Source organism: Mandrillus leucophaeus, unplaced genomic scaffold, assembly GCF_000951045.1.
Source record: "Mandrillus leucophaeus isolate KB7577 unplaced genomic scaffold, Mleu.le_1.0 Scaffold96, whole genome shotgun sequence".
Lineage (NCBI taxonomy): Eukaryota > Metazoa > Chordata > Mammalia > Primates > Cercopithecidae > Mandrillus > Mandrillus leucophaeus.
This window is the reverse complement of record NW_012110474.1, coordinates 2,991,671-3,017,355: the sequence shown is the minus strand read 5'-3', so window position 1 is coordinate 3,017,355 and position 25,685 is coordinate 2,991,671. Positions and strand designations below refer to the sequence as shown.

The 25,685-nt window shown below is 36.5% G+C and overlaps 2 protein-coding genes across 2 annotated transcripts in view; one reads left to right on the top strand and one right to left on the bottom strand.

The window, feature by feature from the left end:
- Nucleotides 1-5,890, bottom strand: part of TUBE1 (tubulin, epsilon 1) — a 16,443-nt gene extending 10,553 nt beyond the window's left edge. The window contains exons 1-5 of the mRNA XM_011970649.1: nt 5,734-5,890; nt 5,557-5,630; nt 4,887-4,939; nt 2,490-2,581; nt 1,924-1,997 (exon numbers count right to left, since the gene is read on the bottom strand). Coding sequence (XP_011826039.1) covers nt 1,924-1,997; nt 2,490-2,581; nt 4,887-4,939; nt 5,557-5,630; nt 5,734-5,758 — 318 coding nt within the window. The 5' untranslated portion in view covers nt 5,759-5,890. The remainder of the gene's footprint in view (nt 1-1,923; nt 1,998-2,489; nt 2,582-4,886; nt 4,940-5,556; nt 5,631-5,733) is intronic.
- A 93-nt stretch (nt 5,891-5,983) lies between these two features.
- Nucleotides 5,984-19,215, top strand: FAM229B (family with sequence similarity 229, member B). The gene is made up of 4 exons (XM_011970607.1): nt 5,984-6,051; nt 14,912-15,068; nt 16,812-16,950; nt 18,190-19,215. Exons 3-4 carry the CDS (start codon nt 16,826-16,828, stop codon nt 18,305-18,307), a joined length of 243 nt encoding a protein of 80 aa, XP_011825997.1. The 5' UTR covers nt 5,984-6,051; nt 14,912-15,068; nt 16,812-16,825; the 3' UTR covers nt 18,308-19,215.
- The last annotated feature ends 6,470 nt before the right edge of the window (nt 19,216-25,685 follow it).

The following is a 25,685-nucleotide window of genomic DNA, read 5'->3' as shown; positions in this document are numbered from 1 at the left end:
AAATTAAAAAATAATTTCACTCTGTTTGAAAGGTGGAATCCAATTAAAAAATGGATTCTAAATTCTTTTATCCTACTCTAAAATGCCTAGTTGGGGAAAAAAAGCCCAAGAATAATCCCCTCAACTGAATTTCTAACAAGGTCTCAAAAATGTAAAAGGCATCCTTAACCAGAATAAGTTCTCAATAAATATGGGATGCATTAATGCATCTGCATACCGGGAACAATCATGCTGCTCTTTATGAACCACAGCCCAAAACTGCTCAATTCAAATGAGTAAATTTACCATTACGTGCAAAGCAAAGGCACTGGATAGATGTGAAAAATAACAACATGGTCCTTTCCCCCAAGTAATTCACGATCTAATTCATTACCACAAACTTTAGCTGACATGACAGAAAACCTATATTTCTAAGAAGAAATGAGAATACAAAACACGAAATTAATTATGGAAAGAAAGAACAGAAAAAAAAAGATGAAGGAAATCTAGTAAAACGTAAAGCAGGGATAGCTTGGCAGTAGGATTATATGTCCCATCCTCCCACTTCCCTGTACTTTCCATATATTCTACAGTGAGGAAGAACAGTGAAAAAGTAAACTAAGTAGAGTTAAATAAAAAAGCAAAGCTGAAACAAATGCTTAGGGTACACTAAACAATGATTTGTTAACTCTTTGATTCAGTGTCGCAGAAGAAGTGCTTGGTTTATGGCTTTCAGTTCTGTTACCATTATGCAGTGAGTTTAATCATTTGTGTAATTAACCATGCTACTTTAAGATTTACAATTAAAATAATATAGCAGTATATCATAAAGACTATAAAACTATGTTTTACAAATGTGCTTCTTTATATAGAGCAATCATATATACACTTTACATACAGAGGACTGTATAGGATGTTTGGCAATGTTAGGTATTTTCAAGGGTATTTCTGACAATACGCAATTTTGACTTCAAATGCTGACAACTTTAACACCTAAACCAACCAAAGAGTGACTTCACTGTATGGGCAAATTTTAGTACTACAAGTTGTGAGATTATAAAAGAAAAAACAAATTAGATTATACTGGCCTTGTTCCAAAATAGATTTATTGAGGTATGTGGAAGATTAAACATACATAAATTATACCCTCAATCACTCTGCTACCTGGCAAGGGAAGCAATATGCAAATACAAACTGATATTCGGGTACCTCCTGAAATTAGTTTTGATAGAATCATTATTGCCCTAGTCACTTAACATTAAAATCCTGACATATAACTCTTCCAGACCTTCCTTGTTACATCAGGCCCTTGTTTTTCCTTTGGAAATTAACTAAACTTTGGGAGAGTATTTTGGGTTCTTCACTTAGGCATCCAAAGTCTGGAGTCACAACTGTTCTAGGATTTGATGTTTGTATTTCCTTTCAGAGCCGCCTGGTTTTTCCCTAATTGTAACATAGGATTTATAAAATTCTGAGTATTCATTAACCTAAGAAACTGAACACAGTGGAGGGACCCAAGCACCAAGCTATCTTATGAAGCCTGGACTCTTCAGTGATCACAACCACACAATACTGAGAGCTCCTAAGGAGAAAATGGAAGAGTACCTTCTCGGAAAAAAAGTCAAAGGCCACAAAAACATGCTGATTTATTTTTTCCTAATAGTGTTTCCTCCACCTCTCCATCTGCTTACTGATATGGTTGTAGGAAAAAGATTCAGTTGGGAGTAGTCTAGGAAATGTCAAAGTCTCTTTTTCTCTAAGATTTGGATTGGGATACCTGCTCTCTCTACATCACAAAGCATACTGTGTTAGTCAATTTTGTAACAGCCTGCAAGCACATGATCTCTGCCCTAAATTTTGTTTTCCAAGGACATCAGAGATTGCAGATAGAAGATGGTTCCCAGATGTCACAAAAGTATTGCTCACCAGTCTTTAAGCTACTACACCAGGTCTGATCCTTAGCATCTCAATTCCTTCCATAACATTTAAACTTTCTTTTCTGTTACAGTCAAAGATCACTGATCAAAAATCAGAAAAAGTAGTTCGTTACACAGAAACAATCACAGAAATATTGTTGGAATGATTAAGACCGTAAATAAGACTGCAAATATGGGCTACGAATCTGAAGTACTTGGTTCAGGAGAACTTACATGGTTAACGGTTTTTATTCACTACAATGTGGCTGGTTCCATGTTTTGTACTGGTAGTAACCTTGATGCAAATAAATCTTCCAATATCTTTGAATAAAACATTAAACTGTACTAGTATGTATTTCAGGTCCTTAGAGTTAAGAAGGCTCCTTTTGTTATTTATGTAGACACTATTTCTCCTGAAAAAAGGCTAACCACAGTGTTTTAAAGTACGGGCTTTTCCCCCTAATGTGTTAGGTGGACACAAATGTCTGCTTAGTTATATTTATATTAAATGTGGCTTAGTAATTTTTTTCTACTTTGAAAAGTTTAAAGTTTTATTGTCATGATAGTTATCGAGCATAGTTATTTAAAAAATACATGTAATATAAGAATCCAAGCTTATGTATCTTACTCGTGCTTTTAAAGAACATATTTTTCCCTTGGAAATACTTCCACCATCACCAATCACTCTGAAAGATAAAAAAAAATGAGAAATGGTCATAAGATCTTCCATGGCTAATAGCGCTATCAGGTAATAAAGTTAACTTCCATTTATATAATAAGACTGCTTATAGGCCAGGTGAGGCAGACGCAACAGCTATTCCTAATCTCTTTCTTCCTTACTTACCTCCCATTAGGCTGAAAAAGTGAGGTACTTATTTTCCTGGCTTTCTTTGTAGTTAGGGCTGGCCATGTAATCCAGTTCTAGCCAATGAGATAAAGGGGAAGTATTCTGGGAAGCTTTTAAAGAAGGACCAGATGCAGTTGGCGCCTATCTTCTTCCTTTTTCCTGCCTCAAACATGAATATGGATGTGATCCCTGGAGCAGAGACTGCCATTTTATAGTCATGAAGTAATAATACAAGTACACAAAGCCAGCACACTTATGGACAGTGGAACATATATAGTATTAGATCTTTGAGGCATTCCTTTAAAACTAGAACATCTGATTTCCAGATTTGTGAGACAAATGGATACCTTTACTGCTTAAGCCACCATTAATGTGGTTTCCTGTTGCAGCTAAACACCCATCAGCAGATATAACTGGTATTTACCATTGAGTATCTAAGGTTGTTCTCAGAATTTCGCGTTGGCAATAAGTTGCCAAAGTACTGAAATCTAATGCAGTATATGGGTCAACAAAGACAGTTCACAAGACAGAATATATGAAGGGCAGCCAATTGTCAGGCCAAATCCAACTAGTTGCCTGTACATAAAGTTTTATTCAAATATGGACACACCCATTCCTTTATGTATTACCTACGTCCACAGTCATGCTACAGATCAAAAGTGCTGCAAAAGACTTTATGGTTCACATAACCTAAAATGTTTACTTCCTGGTCCTTTACAGAAAATATATGTATGCCAACCCATGCTGTAGGTAAATTCCTATCATGCTATTCAAAAGGTATAACAATTTGGTAAGAAGAGTACACAAAGATATGGTCTTACTTCGAAAAAGATTTTTTGTACTAAGCTGTGGAACAGATGCTGCATGTGTTCATAGTACACAGAAAGAAGTGCAAGATGCCACAACTCTGCTTGCTAAACTTACCGGGAAAAAAATAGTGCTCTCAGGTTAAAGTATAAAGTATCACACAAAGGAGATGAGAGTGTAGTTATGAAGAGTCACCTTATGAAGAAAGAAAAGCTCCCAGGCTGACTCTCAACTATGTAATACTCAATGTAAGTGTTGGGTAACAAGAAGTAAAGAGGTGGGCATAGGAACTTAGCAAGAGAAGCGTCTGAAAGGAAGTATTACAGAGGCAAATTTGAGACTCCCAAGAGAATTTAGAGGTGAGGATATTCTGGGCTACAAATAAGAGGGAATCTATAGTCTATATGACAGATACCTCCATAAAATAAAGATAAATGATACCAGCCATTAAAGTAATACATCTAACTTCCTTTGGTCTGATTCCATGGTCACCAAGCAACCTTCAGATTATTACATAGCTTTTCAGTTAAGACTTCCTACTAATGTAATGTGCCTATGACAGAAAATGAGAATTTGGTCTTTGGTTAACCTGGCTGTACTGGAGAGCACTGAACTTATCTCAAGATGCCAATGACACTTCTGAGTTTGCAAGCCAGTGCCCTAGATAGACTCTGGAATTCACGCAGGAAGCAGGGACTAATCAGCTTTCTCTAGAAGATAACTGCTCACATACCCAGCCAACAATTTTAAACTAGAAGTGATGTTCCTATTGGATTAAAGCCTGATATGAAGTATATATTTTTCAGTTTAAGCACACGACAGTTAGTTTTATGAAGTATTTTGAAAACGCATGAACGTAATAATTTAATATTAAAAGCTTATGGAGATATCCTGAACGGCAACTTAAATTACTCTTCCAGATAAAAGATATATAGTACTTACATATACTCTTTATTAAATAAAAACAATCCAATAACTGTTTGTCTCCTTTTTAAGTATATTTTTATACTTACAGCATATATGTAAACAACATATTTTTCTTTCAAAAGTTAGTTATTACAGGATGCATTAACAAGATGCCCTCTGGGAAAATTTCAGCTTTCCTTTAATGAAACTTATTTCAAGGTTAAGTTAAAAGAAGTCACACTAAAGGGAAACCTGTTCTGCAAGATGATATAATATTAATAATCTAATAGAAGGAATATGTTTTCAATAACGAAACAAAGAAACAGAACTTTGCAGCTACTGGCTATTTTTATTGTCCTTTGAAGAATTATATCTCCCAAGCTATTGAAACTGAAAGTATCACATTGTGACAGACTTTAATACCATCTTACCTGGTGTCCACATTTCTAAAGAAGCTGCTTATTGCCTCATCATAAATTCCTTTCTAAAAAGAAAAACATATGTTAATAGCATTTAGGTTTTGCTTCTCGCCCAAATCAAGTTCTTTCAATTTTAATTACATAATACTGTAATGGGTAGGATGAAGCTCTGAAAAGAAAAAGCAAGTATCACAAAATGCGGAGCCTGATTCTTCCCAATCTCCTTAGAAGAGTAAATGCCATGGGATCTACAGATAAAGTTCAGCAGGAGGTGCTAAAGAAAGGATTTCACCCATAGGACTGCAGAACAGGTCCATCAAATGAGCGTTCTCTGGATTCTTGGTGATCTTTTTAAAAGCTGACTGGTTAAATTAAGGACTACAATAACCACACGTGTTATCTATTTTACACAGTACTTTCCCATATACAATCTCACTGCTCTGCACACGAACACCAATAAAGAGGAGACCCTGAGAATCAGGAAAAATGTTAAGACTAAGGTCGCCGGCCAGGGTTCTTTTAGTTTAGTGTGTGTCTGAACTAACATGTTTAAAAACCAGTACGTTATTTACTGAGAAGATCCCATGCATCTTAAACGGGTCAGATGAAAGCTCAAGTCGAGTATGTCCTGCGTATAGGCTGGAAGACCTAGCTGACAGGCGAGGGGGCTGCGGGCGGGTACCTGGTTGACCGCGGCGTGCTCCCTTAGTGCCAGGTCCCAGAAGCAGCAGCCGATCTGGTTTCCGCACTGGCCGACTGCGACCGGAGGAGACGAAGGAAAGAGAATAGGACATTAGGCAGGAAACAAGGCGGCTGGATTCCGCGGCGACCAGGTCTCTATCCGCCCTGCGTAGCTCACCCTGTACGACCACCGACTGTGTCATGCTGGTGCGCAGCCGGCTCCGGGCTCTGGGCGCCTGCTAGCCCGCGGCCGCTTCTGCATTCCACCCGCAACGGCGCTCTACTAGAGGGCTGCCGTAAGTCACGCTGCTGCCGCAAGCCGCTGCCGTCGCTAAGCACGTCCCTAGGTTTAGGCTAAGGTTTTCCGTCAGAAGGCCGCGCAAGTGCACTTGCGTCTCACCGTTACCATAGCGACTGGGCCTCTGGACTGCAGATCCTAACTGCCTTGTCAACATCTTTGAGCATCGGCAGCTCCGGAGGCCGGGGTAACTGGCGGGTAACTAGGCTTTGGAGTGATATTTTTAAATATGTATCGTTAAGCTGTTCGTAGGCTATCAGAGGTTTAATTTTTGTTCACAGCCTCAACACCCTGGGCGGTGGATCAGTCCGTTTATTCAGATTCCACGGGACTGGAATCTGAATTAGCATCTCTGTCCAACAAGACCTTTATTCTAATAGAAAATGAACAATGGCGTTGAGCAAAGAGAAACCCCTGAGAAACAGACATGTCAGGGCACAATTGGAACTAAATGGTTATACACTTTGACAAAAACGGCAAAGCTAAGATCACAGACCCCACCAGTATTTGTTAAACGCTGTATACTCCCCAAATTAACTTGTAGGCTCTCTGGGAAGATTAAAAAGAAATTAAGGCATAGATCCAGTACCAAGAAGCTTACAATCTGATTGAAGACATACACGCGAAATACTCAAAGAATTGTATGGCGTTAACTTTAAGTGCAATAGGATTCAGTGGTTGAGGATGTAGATGAGTAAATAGAAGTCTGATAGAAGAGACGAGATTAACACTAGGCATTTAGATGGGATAGAGGAGGAGAAGATTAAAAAATTAGTCATTATGACAACTACCAACTCCTTAAAATTGTCAAACATTAAAATATGTAAACTTCTATTGATCAAATTAGACCAGATTTTAATTAAGAACTCAAGTACTTCTTTAATAAAATCTTTTCCACAAAAATTCTGAAGAACCACGAAACTCTAAGAAGTCTTCTTTGTTTAATAAAAAGTCATATGGTATGTACTATGAATATGTGCTAATATGAATTGTAATATTCAATTGATTAGAACACTTTGTTGTCCCACCAAGACATGTAGTAGTTACTATTACATTTCTCTGGTAGCTGGTAGGTTTAAAGTTGCAATGGATTTTATATCTTTTGGTAATAGGCAGCTTTTGGTCAGTAAATTTTTGTAGGCTGGATTTATTCTTAACTGCTTACTGAGTATGGGGTCAGCGATAGAGGTAGAGTTGGGCACTTTAGGTCTTGATGCTAAAGTCCCAAAGTCTGGGGCTTCCAAAATTTGCAAGTCTTGATCCAGTTTGTAGGCAGTGATGTGAATAGGTCTGTATCAGTGTGTTATCAGTGCTAGGTGAGATGATACACTGGCTTTTGCAGAGCCCACCCTTCATGCAGTCCCAATCATTATTCCCCAGAAGCCACATATAGGAAAGAAAAGTCCTAACATGTCTTATTAATAACTCCAGTCTGTAGAGAATCAGACTGAGAGACAGTTCTGCTTAAAAGTCAAGCAAGGTAGAGCCTCACATGCCAGCCACTCCAAAACTTCCATATATGCAAACCCAAGTTAGCCAAGTTGAGATTGGTTGAACTGCAGCGGGCTATTCAGAATCTTATAAGGAAAAGAAATGTTTTTGGTTGAAGCCACTGAAATTTTGGGGTGCAGTTTTATTATACTGATAGCTGACTAACGTACAGAGCAAATAGAGTGAACAAAATTCCACATGCTGAAAATGAAAAAGAGAAAAAAATCATTGGGAATCCTATGGACTACTAATATTGAAGAAAGGAAGGAAGACAGGGAGGGAAGGGAGAGAGGGAGGGAAGGGGGAGGGGAAGGAAGGAAAGGTGTAAAAGATGGATAAAGTACAAGACCTTGGGGTAAAACCTAGCCTAAGAGGGGAAAAAAGAAAATTCATCATATATATTTTGTGCTGAAGAAGAACTTAAGAATATGAATGCAATAAAACAGGAACTTAAAGACAAGATACCAAAATAATAAGACTCAAGCTCTATGAGGGCTGAGTCTTGTGATTTTTATCCACTACTAGGGATAGTACCTTGCATATAGTAGATAGTAAGTAAATATTTGATGAATAAATGAAATAAAATGGAGATAAAAGAACTAAGGAAATTAACTGAAGACAACATCCACCTTAAAGGACTTAAAGGAATAATTTTTAAAAGCATTAAGAAGCAGACTAGAGAGATGCACATCAAATTATAATGTAGAGGAAAGGCTTAAAATAATGACAGAATACTAGGCAAAACGCGAAGATATGAAAGTTATTAAAAATAATATGTATGGAGGAGACAAAGATAGCTCAACATAAGATTAACATGTGCCCACAGCAAATGGAGGAAGAAATGTGCTTGATATAAAAAGTAAAGGAAGAAAAATACATAGATTAAAAGGATACACATGATGCATGTCCATTGAGGGTGTCTGGGGGCTATGCTTTATGGTATCCCCCTTCTGGCACTCAGGCTGATGATCTGCCATTATTTGGTCCAGTTTTTGATTTATTTGATTTTAAATTAATTATTGTATATATTAATGGGGTACAGTTGATTTTTTGATAAATATTTACATTGTGGAATGATTAAATCAATCTGATTAACATGTCTGTCATTTCACATACTCAGATTTTTTTTTTGTGATGAGAACATTAAAAATCTACTCTTTTAGCAGTTTTGAAATATATATTATTAGTATCCTTTGGACATCTTCTGCTCCCTATCGCTGTCTCACCCTCCAGCTTTACTACCCTCTGGTAACCACCATTCTACTCTCTACTTTTATGAGCTTGACTTTTTTAGATTCCACATATAAGTGAGATCATGCAGTGTTTGTGTTTCTGTGGCTGGCTAATATCACTTAGCATAATGTCCTCCAGGGTCATCCATGTTGTCACAAATGACAGCATTTTCTTCTTTTTTAAGGCTGAATAGTATTCTATTGTGTATATATACCACATTTTCTTTATCTGTTTCTTTATTTGTTTATCTGTTGATGGATAGTTAGGTTGCTTCCATATCTTAGCTATCGTGGATAATGCTGCAGTAAACATGGGAGTGCAGATATCTTTTTGACATACTTATTTCAGTTCCTTTGGATATATATCCAGAAGTGGGATTGCTGGATCATACAGTGATTCTATTTTTGATTGAGGAATCCATACTGTTTTCCATAATGGCTGTATTAATTTAATTCCCACCACCAGTGTTAAAAAGGCTCTCTTTTCTCCACATCCTAGCCAACATTTATCTTTTATCTTTTTGATAGCTGCCATTCTAACAGATGTGAGGTGATAAATATCATTATGTTTTTTAATTTTCATTTCCCTAATGATTAGTGATATTGAGTATTTTTTCATATATCTGTGGGCCATTATATGTATTTTTTGAGAAATGTCTGTTCTGATTCTTTGCCCATTTTTAATTGGGCTATGTGTTTTCTTGTGCAGTTGTTTGAGTTCTTTATGTATTTTGGATGTTGTCCCCTTAGCAGATGTATGGTTTATAAATATCTTTTCCTAATCTGTGAGTTTTCTCTTCATTCTATTAATTGTTTCCATTGCTGTGCAGAAGCTTTTTAGTTTGATGTAATCCCTTTTGTCTACTTTCGTTTTTGTTCCTGTGCTTTTTGGGTCGTATCCAAGAAATCATTGCCCAAACTAATGTTGTGGAGATTTTTTTTCCTGTTTTCTCCTAGTAGTTTTAGTTTCAGGTCTTAGGTCTGAGTCTTGAACTAATTTTGGTTGATTTTTATTTATGATGTGAGATACATTTCTGGTTTTTGTGGTAGAGACAAAGCTCAGGAGGGTCTTGCACTAGCAATTAATGGTTGCTTATAATTCACTGACTAAAACTAATCACATGGGCTGCAAGTAATCATAAAGTGGCCAGGAATTTCAATTTCTGGAAAAGAGAAAGCCAGAAATATTTGATAAACACTTGTGTGTACTGCACAAGCATTCTCAGACATTACCTCAGAATACAGCATCTGCGGTAGGCATCCCCTAAGATGGCACCCAATGATCTCTGTCTCCTGTTCTTGTGTAAGCCCCTCTCCTTGAGGGTAGGCTAGACCTAATGTCACCTTTCTAATGAATAGAGTCCAAACACAACCCAATGGCCACATTGAGTTGAGGCGACAGAGTTAGAAATTTTGGACGATCAGACAACTACAATTTGCACACTGAGTGCTGATCCTTGCATGAATTCATGGAAACTAAGTAACACTGAGGAAAGAACCGTCGGAAAGAAGCGGGCAGAACATTTCCTAGGGCTCACATAGGGCTAGGACGAATTCACATTCCCTGTATCTTGAGTGGAGAAACTTAAAATAGCTGGAACATTGAGTTGAATACTCAGAAAGGTACCTCAGTAGTGGTGAAAAATTAGCCCTAGATGAAAGGCTGTTGTGATCTAGCCTAAGAGAGCATGAAACCAAGCCTCCAAAGAACCAGGCTGTTTCCAAATAACTGTGTCCCAGACCAAAACTTAAAAATACTTAGAGGAATAAAAATAAAATTGTTGAGCAATGTAAAATCACAGTGCCTGGCACTCAGGTCAAAAATTGCCAGATATGCAAAGATGAGTCCCATAGTGAGGTGAAAAATTAGTTAAAAACAGAACAAGAAATGGCACAAATGAAAGAATTAGTAAACATAACAATTACATAAAATTAAAAGAACATTAAAGCAGTATATGTTCAGAAGGACAGAAGGAAGCCCAGGCTGATTGGGAAGGGACAAAGAAATATATAAAAGAGATCCCAATTAGACTTCTAGAGATGAAAAGTACAACATCTAAGGTGAAAAATGGATGGAATAAAGAGCAGATTAGACATTAGGCAAAAGAAAAGATTAGCAAACTTAAAGATGTAGTGATGGAAACTGTGCAAAATAAAACAGAAAACAAAGATTTTTTATAAAAGGAGAACTAGTGAACTGTGGGACAACTTTCAACAATGTAACATACATGTAATTGGCATGCCAGAGGAGGGAACAAAAAAATATCTGAAGAAACAAAGGCTAAAAAATTTTCAAATGTGATAAGCATTATGAACCCACAGATCCAAGAAGCTGGATGAATCTTAGGCACAAGAAACAGAAAGAAAACTACAACAAGTACGTTATAATCAAATTGCTTAACATCAGTGATAAAAAACAAATATTAAAGCCAGCCAGAGAAAAAAGACATATTACATATAGAGGAACAAAGATAAAAAAAATCAACAGACTTCTTGTTGGGAACAATGCAAGCCAGAAAATAGTGGACCCAAATCTTCAAAGTACTTAAAGAAAACAAAACTGACAATTGAGAATTCTATACCCAGTTAAAATATTGTTCCACAATGAATATGAAAAAAAGAGATATAAAAGCTAAATTAATTAATCAGCAACAGACAAGCACTGTTAAATGAAAACATTCAGGCAAAGGGAAAATTATGTTGTATGAAAATCTGGACCTACTCAAAGGGATAAAGAGCACTGAAAACTATAAATATATAGATGAATATAAAAGACTTCTCTTGTTTTAAAGACAATTGCTTAAAAGAAAATGTATAACGATGTGTATGGGGTTTGTACTATAGATAGAATTAAAATATGACAACAAAATTATATGTAGTGGGAGGGGAAATGGACTATACTTTTATACGGTTCTTCTAGTGTATGTGAGGTGGTATAATTTATCTATAAATTATACACATATTCAAAATTTATAGATAAATTATACACATATTCAAAATACTTGAACTAAAAACTTCAGAATAGAAAGGAGAAGTAAATAAAATTACAATTATTGTTGTAGATTTCACACCCTTACTTCAATAGTTGATAAACCAGGTATATAGAAAATCAGTAAGAATGTGGAAGACTTGAACAATTCTGTCAATCAACAAATTACTTACACTGAAGCCAACTATAGCAGCGTATACATTCAAGTACATGTGGAACATTTGCCAAAGCAGTTTATATTCTGGCTATAAAAACAACTCTAAATAAATTTAAAAGAATTCAAGTCGTACAAAGAATGTTCTCTGACAAAAACGGAACCAACCTAATTAGAAATCAGAACTGAAGAGTAGAATATTCCTAAATATTGGAAAATACTTATGTAGAACACTGACGCCAACTACAGCAGCATATACGTTCAAGTGTGTGTGCAACATTTACCAAGGCAGTTTACATTCTGGCTATAAAAACAAGTCTAAGTAAATTTAAAAGGATTCAAGTCATACAAAGAATGTCCTCTAACAAAAATGGAACCTAATTATAAATCAGTAACAGAAAAGTAGAATATTCCTAAATATTGGAAAATTAAACAATATAATTGTAAATAACCCATAGGCCAAAGAAAAGAAAAAGAAAAATTTTAACTGAAGGAAATGAAAATACAAAATTAAAAAAATTGTGGAATGCAGCTAAAGGAGTGCTTTGGTGGAAATGTATAGAATTAAATGTTTACATTAGAAAAGAAGAAAGCACTAAAATCAATGACCTAAGCTTCTACTTTAAGAAATTAGAAAAAGAAAAGCAAATTAAGCCCAAAGTAGACAGAAGAAAAGAAATAATAAAGATTGGAGTGGAAATCAAGTAAATGGTAAATAGAAAATAGAGAAAAATCAATGAAACCTAAATGTGTGTCCTGAGAAATTAAAATTATTTGATGGGCTTCCTTGTTCATAAGACAAAGTCTAAAATTTTAACTTGAGTTTATGCTCCTGCATGATTTGGTCTGTACTTATGTCTCAGACTCTATTTATTTTCTGTTTTCTGTGCTTTGGTTATGCTGGCCTTTCAGATTTTTTATTGTCTTTACTGGCATGACCTTTGCACATGCTATTTTCCTCTGTTTGCCCCCACCTCAACTGTGTCAATGTTTTTGTCTCCCACTCATTGCCACCTAATTAATGCCCACTCATCTTTTAGATTTAGATTAAATATCCTAGACCAAAACAAATCCTATCATAACCTATAAACTCTACCACAACAGGAACTGTGTTTGTTTTAGCTTGACCTTTTATCTTTAACACTTAACACGTGCCTGACTCATGGTGGATTCTCAGCAAATATTCGTTAAATGAATGAATGAAGTCTATGGGTCTTTTTTTCTTAGAACATGACGAATTCAAATATCACTCATTTTCTGCATCTCATGAATTAACATCTTGAGAATTGAAAGACTATTGCTCTTGAGCTTATGATACTTAAGGGGGTATTTGGATACTTCCCCATCTTTTTATTCACCATTTGTATTGCTCTGTTTATCTGTTGCTTTATGAAAATATGCTGGAGACTCAAGTTCCTTTTGTGTTCTGATGTATCATTCTACTGTTGTAAAGTTTCATCATTAAGGCTAAGGTTTGATTTGTTTCATTGTATCACCCATTCTAAAGAAGCATGGTATGGCAAATAGACTAGTTAAAATGGTAAATTACAGAATTTTAAGAATATCCTACTTACAGATATTTTACTTCATATATATCGGTGACTAAAAAGTGAAATCAGTGTCTTAATACTCTGTTTTCAAGAATGACACAAAAATATGTAGGAAGTAGTGCTGATTGAATTCTTGTGTCCCAGTCATTGGCTTTATACATGTTAAATTGATTTTAATTCCTCACAACAACTCTATAAGGTAGGAATTAATACCATTTTACAGACAAACTTTTAGTGATTTGCTTAAAATCTCAGAGCTAACATTGTGTCAAAATTCAAACCTGGCTGGGCACAGTGGCCTCATGCCTGTAACCTTAGCACTTTGGGTGGGCAAGGTGGGTGGATCACTTGAGCCCAGGAATTTGAGACCAGCCTGGGCAACATGATAAAACTCTGTCTCTACAAAAAAATACAAAATTAGCTGGGCATGGTGGTTAACACCTGTAGTCCCAGCTACTTGAGATGCTGAGGTGGGAGGATTGCATGAGCCCAGGAGGTTGAGGCTGCGTGTAGTGAGCCATGATCATGCCACTGCACTCCAGCCAGGGTGACAGAGCAAGACCCTGTCTCAAAGAAAAAAAAAAAAAGAAAAAAAAATCAAACCTAATTCTGATGCTGAAACCCATCATTTTCCCACTGCTACCACTTCTCAAACATGTAAGCTATTATTTTTTTTTGCCATCCTAAGTACTAAATATTTAGGTCCTAATGATACCTTAGCTAACAATGGCCAGCAATTATTTGTTTGTGTGACTGTGACACCATCAGTTTTCCAAGCTAAAATGGTGATCAACTTATTCACAGATAGTACCCTAGTAAGAAAAAGAAGGTAGAGGTAAGATTGTATCCAACATCACGTTAGTTCTTATGTAAAATGCCAGTGTTCTATAACATGAGTCATATGAATACACAACAGTGGTAAGAATGCTCACTAACATTTAATGGTTTAGTCATCAGATATGAAAACTGAAAAACTGCTTAGCTGAAGAGTTATGTTCTGGTGTAAGGGTTAAACTAGACATTACTGAGTAGAGCAGCTGTTCATGAGGTAAGCTATTGATTTAGAAGCCAAGAATGAGTTGGGAGAGGGAGAGCAGTTAGAGAAATCAGCAGAGAAGCAGCCCAGGGCCCAGGGAACAGACTAATGAGGACAGTACAAGGTGTATTCTTCCTTTCACAATTGTAATTCTTCCAGCCATTTGGGAATTTGAAGACTCTCTTGAGGAAATAGGAAAAAAAAAAAAAAAAAAAAAAAAAGGTTAGTCCAGGCATTAGAGAGAGGGTGTAAAGAATCCCATGTAAGAGTTATAGAGAAATTTGTAAAGGTACAATTTGGGTTTGAGGATATTGGAATGGGATGAGGATATAGATAGATTGTATTTATTTGGAATATTATAAGAGAAGGTCTAGGAGAGAAAGAGAATGAGGAAAACAGGATATAAAATGAGAAGAATCTCAATTCTGATTTTGTACAGATGGATTAGACTGTAGGTCCCCATTCATGGATGAAAATACTAATATTGTAGGGAAATAAGCCGGTAAAAACAAGAATGAAACCCTCCAAAAAGCTTTACAGAAAATCTTTAGCTAAGCCTCAGCTTGTTATTGGAGCTATGCATTGAGATGTTTGATTCTTTTGCAGGTAGGAAAGTATGTGAAAGAATCTCCTGATGTCATAATTTCCGGGTGTCACTGGAACATTTGATCATCATTCCTTTGGCAATTCCAGCCTTCTATGGAAGGCCAGTAGAAAGCATTGATTTATTCACCTCTACAGGAATCAGACTCAGCCTCTTTTGGTAAGTCTGTTTATCCTTGATCAAATTAGCTAAATGTTAATACCTGTATAGACAGGTAGTTATACTAAACCACAGAGTTTACTATGGTTTTACTAAATCATCATTGAGCAAAACACTTTTTTTCTTGATATTGACACACAGTCTACAAAAGTTATTGTATTAAAATTCTTAAACCTTAATTTGATTTTATTATTACCACCAATAAACATTTATTTTTAGGCATAGAATACTATACTAAGTGTAAGAAATAGTTGCACTATTTAAAATTTTTCCTATCCTTTGTGTACTAATAGTTGAATACATGCAAATTATTTCAAGATAAAGCTAACCAAGCACTGTTCTAGGTATTAAGTATTCAGTGATGACAAAGACAGACTTGGAATGAGGGGGGATATTAAACATTTACAAAAAATGAGGATAGTGTTTCTCAACAGTGGGCAGTTTTGCCTCTCTCTCCCAACAGGGGATATTTGACAATGTCTATAGACATTTTGTACTGTCACAACTTTGGGAGAGGGGTACTATTTACATCCAGTGGGTGAAGGCCTTGAATGCTACAAAACATCCTACAGTGCACAGGACAGTATCTTCCCTCCCCAGCTAAGAACTATCTGATCCCAGCTGTGAATAGTGTCATGATTGAGAAACCCTGAATTAGAAGGATAACTGTTACCAAGTAGAAATAAAGGTTGCTATGAAAATGTAGATAATGGGGGTTATAAAAGTAAGTTATAGAGTAAGTAAAATGTAAATTCAGGCTTAGTGGATTGCATTGGCCATAGTGAGTGAAGAGTGGGAGCAATGGGGTAGGGAAGAGTTCCAAGGTAGGCAGTAAGGAGTTCATTTCATATATCAGGTATACTTGCAGACATTTCTATGCATTTACTAATGCTCAGTAGTACCTGTTGAATAGTAATAGTTAACATTTACTGAGCACTTACTGTGTGTTAGGCACTACACTTTACGTGTATTACCTTACTTAATCCTATTATCCTAGAAGTAGAAAATATTATCACCAATGTACCCTTGAGAAATATAGGTAAGTACCTTGACTAAGATCACATAGTTGGGAAGGGCCAGAGCCAGGGACTATACTGTGACTATAGAGAAGCAGGGGGGAAATGAATAATCACCTGGAACAGAAGGATTAGCTGAAGATATTTCAGTGAATGTGAAACTGTGCTCCAAAGGAAGAGAAGAGCATAGATAGGTAGAGAGGTGCTTGTTGATTGCAACAACCATTTAAAGACAAACTAAATTTTGTTTTCACACAGCAGAAATGGTCTTCAGTTATGTTAACCATAGGGTACATTTTCCTTGCATTGCTTGGTGGCTATTTTGTGTTTTTTGCAAGACTTAAAATTGTACGTAAGGGATGGTTGTGAAATACAGTAATTTTTAACACTTTTTTAGCTATTTAAAAATAGAATAACATTCAGAATGTTTCTATACATCTATAACAAAATAGTAATATTAAAAATCCCAAGGCCAGGCACATTGTGTCCACCTGTAGTTCCAGTTACTCAGGAGGCTGAGGCAGGAGGATCGCTTAAGCCCAGGGTTTCAAAATTGTAGTGCCTTATGATTCCACTTGTGAATAACCACTGTACTCCAGCCTGGGCGACATAGTGAGACTCTGACTCTGTAAAACATTCCATACAAGTCTTTGAAGACAATCTATCTCCACCCCCAACATTTTAATTTTCTAATCTAGGTTTTCAATATTTTAACTTTCTAATCTAGGTTTTCAGTGAATTATGCCTTTTCGATTTGGAACCCAGCCAAGGAGGTTTCCAGTGGAAGGAGGAGACTCTTCAATTGGGCTGGAACCGGGGCTGAGCTCCAGTGCTGCCTGTAATGCGAAGGAGATGTCACCAACCAGGTAAAGTCTTCTATCCTCACAAGTGAGGAAATACGTACTGGCTATCATCAATACAACCTTCAGCTGATATTCAGTATTAGCAAGAAAAAACCCTCAGCAATTCCAAAATATTGTTGTTTCTAAGTTAGTATGAACAGAGCCCAGGTTTCCTTAGTATGGAGTCTGTATTTTGTATTTCTGTAAGTCTTGATGATAGACCAATTCAATCTCTCTCTTTCTGGTACATTTTTAGCTATTAACAAAAAACCCACAATTACCTTGGCACCAACCTAATAGGTTGTTGATAGCTTCACGATTAGATAACATTCAATTAAACAAACAAACCTTCAATGCTAGTATGTGTAGGGCACCGTGCTAGGCATAAGGCTAAAAATATGAAAAAGACTTAGACCTCAGATTCAGTGTCACTTTGGCTTTGATTAGTGTCGCTTTGGCTGTGCTGTGACCTTTGGCAGAAAGAGTGATATAGAGCATGAAGATTCTGTGAGACAAAGTATTTTTGCAGAATGATTAGTTTCACTTCTGTGATGTTTACTATAGCAAAACCTTAGATACTACATTGTTAGATTCTCATGGCTTGGAAATTTTGGGAACACAGATTTAAGTTTAACAGGTGTAGGTACTTAAAAATTGGAGTTACGATGAAATAGGCTGCTTTGGGAAGTAGTGAGCTCCTGGTCTTTAGAAATGTGCAAGGCTGAATGACTATTTGGTGGGAATGTTGGAAAGGAAATTCATATACTAGATGTATTTTTGGACTAGGTGTCATTTAAGGGCCATTTCAAATATGAGATTCTATCAACATTTGAACGGTATGTGAAATACTATGTTCAGTTTTGTATTTTGCCACAAACATTCTTGTTTTGAAATCACTCAAATGAGGCGATGTAGGGTGCATATGCACATGAATTGCCATGGTATTATCTCTTATGTTTGTAACTATGCACTTTTGTTTTGCCATTTAGCAATCATTGCATACCTTTCAAAATGAATATCTGGAGGATTATCTTTGAATATATGAATTTCTTGTGATTAAATGTATGTCAGAGGCCACAATTTCTTTGTTATATCAGTCTAAAATGGGTGCCTCATCAGCATCACCATGTTGTACTCATTTTATGACGTTCAGAGATTTCAAAGTGATTTAAAACAGTAAAATATACGATCAAACTTTGGTGCTCTGAAAAAAAATTTCCTCTTTTTAATATCTAACTACATGTCATTTGCTTTTTTATTCAGGCAACTCCGGAGGTGCCCTGGAAGTCATTGCCTGACAATAACTGATGTTCCTATCACTGTCTATGCAACAATGAGAAAGCCACCTGCACAAAGCAGCAAGGAAATGCATCCTAAATAGCACCATTAAGTCTTTTGTCAAGGTCTGACTAGGTCAAGGGTAATGGACCAGTATCATCTGCTGATCTGGTAAACAAATAAAAGTGGTGGCACCTTTAGATGATGACAACAGTTGAACTATTTACTTTTGGTAAGACAGACAGAAATGTCAGCAAAGCACACGTAGTATTAGGCTATCAGTTATGTCTGACACATAAGACAGAATAATATTTCACAATTAGAAAATACCTTAGAGATCGTCTTGCTCACGGCAGATCATTAACATCAATAATTAAAGATGAAGCTTAATCTACCTTGGTCGTCAGTCAGGTGGGGCTTATTCTAAATGCTTAATATGTCTTAGGTTCATTTCCTTGTTCATATTTGGGTTGCTACTTGGCTAAATCCTTTCACCTTAGTACCCCAAGACAGTTTCCTGGCTTGATATTATTAGATAATGCTCTGCTCGGGTATAATTATGTTGGGTGAGAAATGGAGCCCTGGGGTTGTGTGTTTTGGAAGAGTATTCAAGATCAAAGAAAGTTCTTAGTCCATGGTTAATCTGCAAGGCATTTAAGCTACTTCCGTAGAGGAGCCCAGATTTTGGTTAAATGTATTGATAATGAAGTCAAAGCTATGGTTCTAACCCCGATTTTTCCAAGAAAAATGACGTCTGGTTATCACATTGTACCCCAAGTGCTAACCAGTTATCTTGATAAATTGTTTGTAGTAGGTTTTGAGAAACTTCATGTGGATTTTTTAATTTGGTTGGATGTAGGATCACTTTTGAGGTTGAGGCCAGCTCTCTATGTTCTCTTTTTCTTCTTGCAGTAGTCCCCAGAAACTCAGCGTGATTTCCTTTTCTCTCGATGGCTGTCAGCATCCATCTAATGAAATTGTAGTCTCCAAAAGACTGACTTTAGGATCAGATACAATTTTCACCAGTGTTTTTTGTCTACCTTGCTGCTTCTGAAAATATACATGTAAGCCTTAAAAATGAGAAGTTTATTAACTTATATTTAAGTAGACATAGATGCATATGTGTTACATTAGGTGAAAAAGAAAAACTGCCAGGGAGTTATAAGATGAAAAACTCTCAGAGCTCACACCAAGCTGGGAGATGTTTGAATGCCAACTAGTTAAAGTGGAAAGATCTTGAACATGTGGGGCATTGAGCAGAAACTCAGAAAAGTCATACTTTCGTGGGAGATCCAAACTGGAGCTAGACTAAAGGCTCATGTATACCAACTTTAAGAAAGCTTAAAAATAATCCTTGAGAGACTCAGGATGATTTCTGAGTAACCTCATTTTGTCTGCCAAATAAAATGGAACATTCCTTAAAGGAAGAAAACAAAATTGAGGCAGGAAATTGCCTGAGGCTGGAGAAAGAATGACAGGAGAAAGGAGTGATGAAAAATTCCTCAGAGGGCTGGGCTTGGTGGCTCACACCTGTAATCCTGGCACTTTGGGAGGCCAAGGCAGATGGGTCATCTGAGGTCAGGCATTTGAGGCCAGCCTGGTCAACATGGTGAAACCCCAACTCTACTAAAAATACAAAAATTAGCCGGGTATGGTGGCAGGTGCCTGTAATCCCAGCTACTTGGGAAGCTGAGGCAGGAAAATTGCTTGAACCCGAGAGGTGGAGGTTGCAGTGAGCTGAGATTGTACCACTGTGCTCCAGCCTAAGCAACAGGATGACAGAGCAACAAAAAAAAAAAAAAAAAAAAAAAAGAAAACAAGAAAAAAGAAAAAAAGAAAAATTCCTCAGAGCTCATACAGGGCTGGGAAGAATGCGTGTTTCAACAATAGTGGATCTTTTAATATAGTACATGGATCATTGAGTAGAGTCTTCAGCAAGATATTGCCAAAGTAGGGTTAGGGTTAGGTTATGGAGATGGGAATAGACTGAAGACTACTCTGGACTTGCCTTAACAGAGTTTAAGAGCAACATTTGAAAGAATCAAACTGATTTCAAGTAACTTAACTGCATCCAAGGGGAGACAACCCCTCAGAATAAAAATAAAAACTACAATAAAATCCAGCACCGAAAGTGTAACATTCACAGTGATTAGCATCTAATAAAAAATTACCAGGCATGCCAAGGAAAAAAAAAAAAAAAAAAAGGAAAAGGCATTCCACAGTCAGGAGAATCTTTAGTCGATGGTAACAGACTCAGAATGACAGATGACAGCATTAGTAAATGATATGATTTGGCTCTGTGTCCCAACCCAAATCTCATGTTGAATTGTAACCCGTAGTATTGGGGGAGGGACCTGGTAGGAGGTGATTGGATTATGGTGAACACCCATATGGATATGAATATGGAGTATTCTCCATGGATATGGAGAACACCCCTTGGTGTTCTCATGATAGTGAGTGAGTTCTTACGAGATCTGGTTGTTTAAAAGTGTGTAGCACTTCCCCATTTTCCCTCTGTCTCTCCTGCTCCACCATGGTAAGATGTGCTTGCTTCCCTTTGCCTTCTGCTATGACTGTAAGTTTCCTGAGGTCTCCTAGCCATGCTTCCTGTTAAGCCTGTGGAACTGAGTCATTTAAACCTCTTTTCTTCCTAAAATACCCAGTCTCAGGTAGTTCTTTATAGCAGTGTGAAAATGGACAAATACAGCAGACAAGCTACTATAAATATCATTCAAGTAGTAGACGAAAGCATAATGAAGAAATAAATGGAAGGTATAAAAATGACCCAGATAGAACTTTTAGAGATGAAAAGTACAATATCTAAAGTAATAATATACACTGAATACAATTAAGAGATTAGATACTGGAGAAGAAAATATTAATGAACTAGAAGACATAGCTATATAAGTTATCCAACGTCAAGTACAAAGAAAAAAGCAATTAAGAAAAGAGTATACGTTTTGCGTTTCATTATCAAGCAGTCTAATATATATGTAAGTGGCTTCTCAGAAGAAGGGAGGGTAATAGAAAAATATTTGAAGAAATATTTTTCCCCAAATTTGATAAAAACTATAAACTCGCAGATCCAAGTACCTTAACCAACCCTAAGGAGAAGAAACGTGAAAACAAAACAATGACATGTCCTAATTAAATTGAAGAGAAAAATCTTAAAACTTGATAGTAAATGACACATGCATTCAGAGAAACAAAAGAATGAGAGTACACTTTTCATCAGAAAATATGAAGGCAAAAAGGCAATGGAGCAATATCTTTAAAGTATCTTTCAAAAATGAAGGTGAAGTAAAGACTTTTCAGTCAAACAAATGCTGAGAGAATTCATTACTAACAGATCTTCACTATAAAAAATGTTCAAGGAAGTTTATCAGGCAGAAAGAAAATGATACTAGATGGAAATTTGGATCTTTAGAAAGAAAGAACACAAGACATGGAAAATATGGGGATAAATATATAGGCTTTAAAAATTTTTAAACACTAAAGGTAACTGTTTAAGGCAAACTATGGCAATGATATTTCATGTAAAATTATAATGTATAATACTAGCAAAAAAATAAAGGAGGAGGAAAATAGAAAAATTTACTTTTGTAATTCTTAGACTGTTTGTGAAATGACACAATGGTATTTGACAATAGACTGTGATGAAGTAAATTAAACTTGAGTTATCTCTAAAACCTAACAAACAGAATTAGAGCTAATACAGTAGCACTAACTATTGTATAGTGGAGAGTAAATGGAATAAATATTACTCATTTAATTCTAAAGAAAACAGGAAAAGAGGAAAGAAGGAACAAAGATAATATATTTAAATAATATCATATTGATATTTGCATTAATTACAGAAGGTCTAAATTTCAGTCAAAAGGCAGAGATTGTCAGATTAGCTAGAAAAGATGCAACTATAAGCTGTCTACATGAACCCACCTTAAATACTAAGACTCAGATAAATTAAAAGTATAAAGGGATAGAAATAGATATACTATGCAGACATTAATCTGAAGAAAGCTGGAGTAGCTATGTTAATAATAGACAAGAAGATTTCAGAACAAAGAATTTACAGAGGTAAAGAGAGACAATTCGTAATCATAAAGGAGTCAAGACATCAAGAGTACCTAACACTCTTTAATGTTTATGCCAGACCTTCAAAGTACATGAAGCAAAAATGGATGCAATTGAAAGGAGAAATAACTCCACATTTGTTGTTCAGGATTTCAGCTGGTAGAATAAGTAAACAGAATCAGTAGGGATATAGAGGACATGACAATCGATATAGAACACTTTACCTAGGAACAGCAGAATACTGTATATTCTTTTCAAGTGCACATGGAAAATTTACCAAGTAGAATATATTCTAGGCCACAAAACAAGTTTCAATAAATTGAAAAGTATTCAAAGTATGGAAGGGTATGCAAAGTATGTCTTACAGTAGAATTAAATTAAAAATTAATAGCAGAAAGATACCCAGAGAATCTCACAATATTGGAATACTAAGTGAGACAGTTCTGAATAACCCATGAATAAAAGGAGAAATGACTGAATAAATTAGAAAGTACTTTGAACTAAATGAAAATGAAAACACAGCATATCAAAATGCATGGGTAGTGCTTAGAGAGAATTAAGGCAATAAATTCTTGCATTAGAAAAGAAGAAACATCTCAAGGCAATGATCTAAGCTTCTACCTTAAGAAAACAGAAAAAATGAGCAAACCAAGTCCAAAATAAACAGAAAGAAGTAATAAAGATAAGAGAAGAAACAATGATATAAGAGCAGATAAATAATAGAGAAAATCAATAGAACCAAAAGCTGGCTCTTAAAAAAGATCAATAAAATTGATAAGCCTCTGGGTGGAATTATCAGGATAAAAAAGAAGACACAAATTATCAAATCAGGAATGATAGTAGGGGCATCACTACGGATTGAAAGGCATTAAAAGGATAAATAGAGTTTTTCAGCAGTATGAATTATTTAGACTTCCAAGGCCTTTACCCTGAATAAATTGCCTTCCCACATTTCTTACATTTCCAGGTGTAAGCTTTCTGTAAGGGAATATTACAAATAGGTCCTAGGGTAACTTGGTGACACCATGCTTTCATAACCTTCCACCTGGCTGACATCAGCTCATTAATCAACAGTCTTTAGACATGATCATTTGACAACATGTTCTGTTGAGGCTGCTGATTTAGCTCTCTGTTTGTAAACTGTGGTCTGGCTGGGCTGGTGAGGGACTCAAGCCTGAGCAGCCACCATCACTACACTTGAGGAGTTCCTTGAGAGATTCAACTGTTTCTTTTGGCTGCTAGGGTCATGCTACATTCCACTTACATTTCTGCCTTTCCGTCCCATGCTTTGGCAGATCATCAGGCTTTCACCCCTAATCTCATCTACCTTCTGCCCACCTCATCCTACCCTCTAGTAGTCTTCTCTGGGAATGGTGTCCTTGGGTGCTGTGACGTTTAGAAACTGAGTGGTCCTATTCATGGTAGCCAAACTTCTTACCTACTCTTCAGGACTTGAAAGGTTATCAGAGACCTGAGAGAGTGCTTTTTGTCTCTCTGAGGACTGTACCATTATTCCCTCAGGCTTCTCCCCACACCCTCAGGCAAACGAGAGATTTCTGGGGCTCAGTGGAACTCAGAGAAGTCACTGTCCGTTTTTTCCTTTTCTCAGACTTCCAGGAAATTTACAAGTCAAGTGATTGCCTTAGGAGGTTAGGTGAGGGGATAACTTTATGGAAACTAGGCTTCCTTTAAATTCACTCGTTATGAGCATATACTTACCTGCCAGACACTGGTCTCAGCTCTTGCAACATATCAGTGAATAACACAGATGAAAATTCGTGGCACTCACATTTTGGACAGGGGCTTGTTCAGTTGGCTTTCTGTACTGCATATAGACTCCGTGTGTGCATGTGCTGCAGGTTTGTGTGTGTGGTGTTGGGGGCATCATGGTGTTACACTGCCAGTTGTGCTGAAATGGTTTCTCTCACCCAGTCTTAAAGAAGAAGGGATTGGCCCCTAGAAACCTGCTGCTCTTCTAGATGAGTTGAAGCAAGTGCCCTCTTGATTTTCTCAGTGAGACCCTGCCAGTTCACTACTTTATGGTACCTCTCTGGCTGTGGTCAGCTGGAAGGCAGATAGTCTTTGGAGGCAGGGAAGCAAGGTGACAATCATGCTGCCCCTGGAGGCAGGCAGTCTTGTTTCGACTACTGGCTTCTTGGTCCAGCTGAATGACAGTGGGCAAGTTATCTGAGCTGCAAATATTACCTCAAAGGATTAGTGGAATGAACAAATAAAATAATCAACTTTAGCTTATCATAGTGCCTGGCACTTAGTAAGTCCTCTATGAACAGACGTTAGCTATGTTCATCGATATCTTCAACATTATCATTATTTGTATATTTCAGACAGAAGGGTAGCAGGGGATATAGGTAGGTATTGACATATGTACCAATATGTAATATATGTAATCATTTCAAGGTAACATTGTTTTATTTCCCTTGGTAATTCCTCAAAATATTTTATATGCTCTCCCCTCAGAAGTTACTCCCTTTATGTATTGTTAATTCTGTTGATATCAGGGCCTATTTTCTCTTTTTCTGTCTTCTGAGTTGAGTTTTTCAGATATAATTCTTTTATTTCATTTCTACATATTAATATTCTACCAGCCATTCAAGCCCATTTTTTCTAGGCTTTATTAATGTAGCTACTTGGAAAACAGATTATAACATTTTAGAAATAAGACTAGTTGTGTTGCCGGTAATGTGGGGAGCACACTCTGTTTTTGAGACAGGATCTCACTCTGTTGCCCAGGCTGGAGTGCAGTGGTGCAGTCAGCAGTCATAGCTCACTGCAGCTTCGAACTCCTGAGCTTAAGCACTCCTCCGATCTCAGCCTCCCAAGTAGCTGGGACTACAGGTGTGTGCCCATGTACAAATTTTTTTGTAGAGATGGGATCTCATTATGTTGCCCAGGCTAGGAGCAAACTTTTAATAAAAGTACTTGTGTACTCTGAAATTGAATCTTACGATTTTGTCCTCCTGTTTTTGTTGTGATATCCTCAATGATTTCTATAGAACACACAATAATAGTAATAATAACCTACAGAAGCCCCCCCTCATGTACAATTTTATTTTTCTTTTAAAGAGATAAGGAAGGGAAAAAAGTAGTTTCCTTTTTTCTTATTTAGAAAAAATTAAATTATACTACATTTTTCTAGTATTCTGTTAGAAATTTACTTTATTAAACCTTGATAACTGCAGCTATAAACCTAAAATATTCTTCTTATACCGATAGACCAAACAAAAGGGCTGAAAACAAATCTATTATCTAATTTTAGATTATATGTAAGTTAGTGAGTCTCTTCAAAATAAAGAAAGGTAGTTTTAGGACAAAGAGATTTTTATATAGATTGAAAGTTATCTTCCCTGGAAGAAAGGTGAATTTGAGAATCTAGCCGCACTTCAAAA

Coding starts and splice junctions, on each gene's coding strand:
- FAM229B (XM_011970607.1), top strand. CDS start 16,826: ATGCCTTTTCGATTTGGAACCCAGCCAAGGAGGTTTCCAGTGGAAGGA. Junction 16,951..18,189: donor AAGGAGATGTCACCAACCAG/GTAAAGTCTTCT, acceptor TTTTTTATTCAG/GCAACTCCGGAGGTGCCCTG.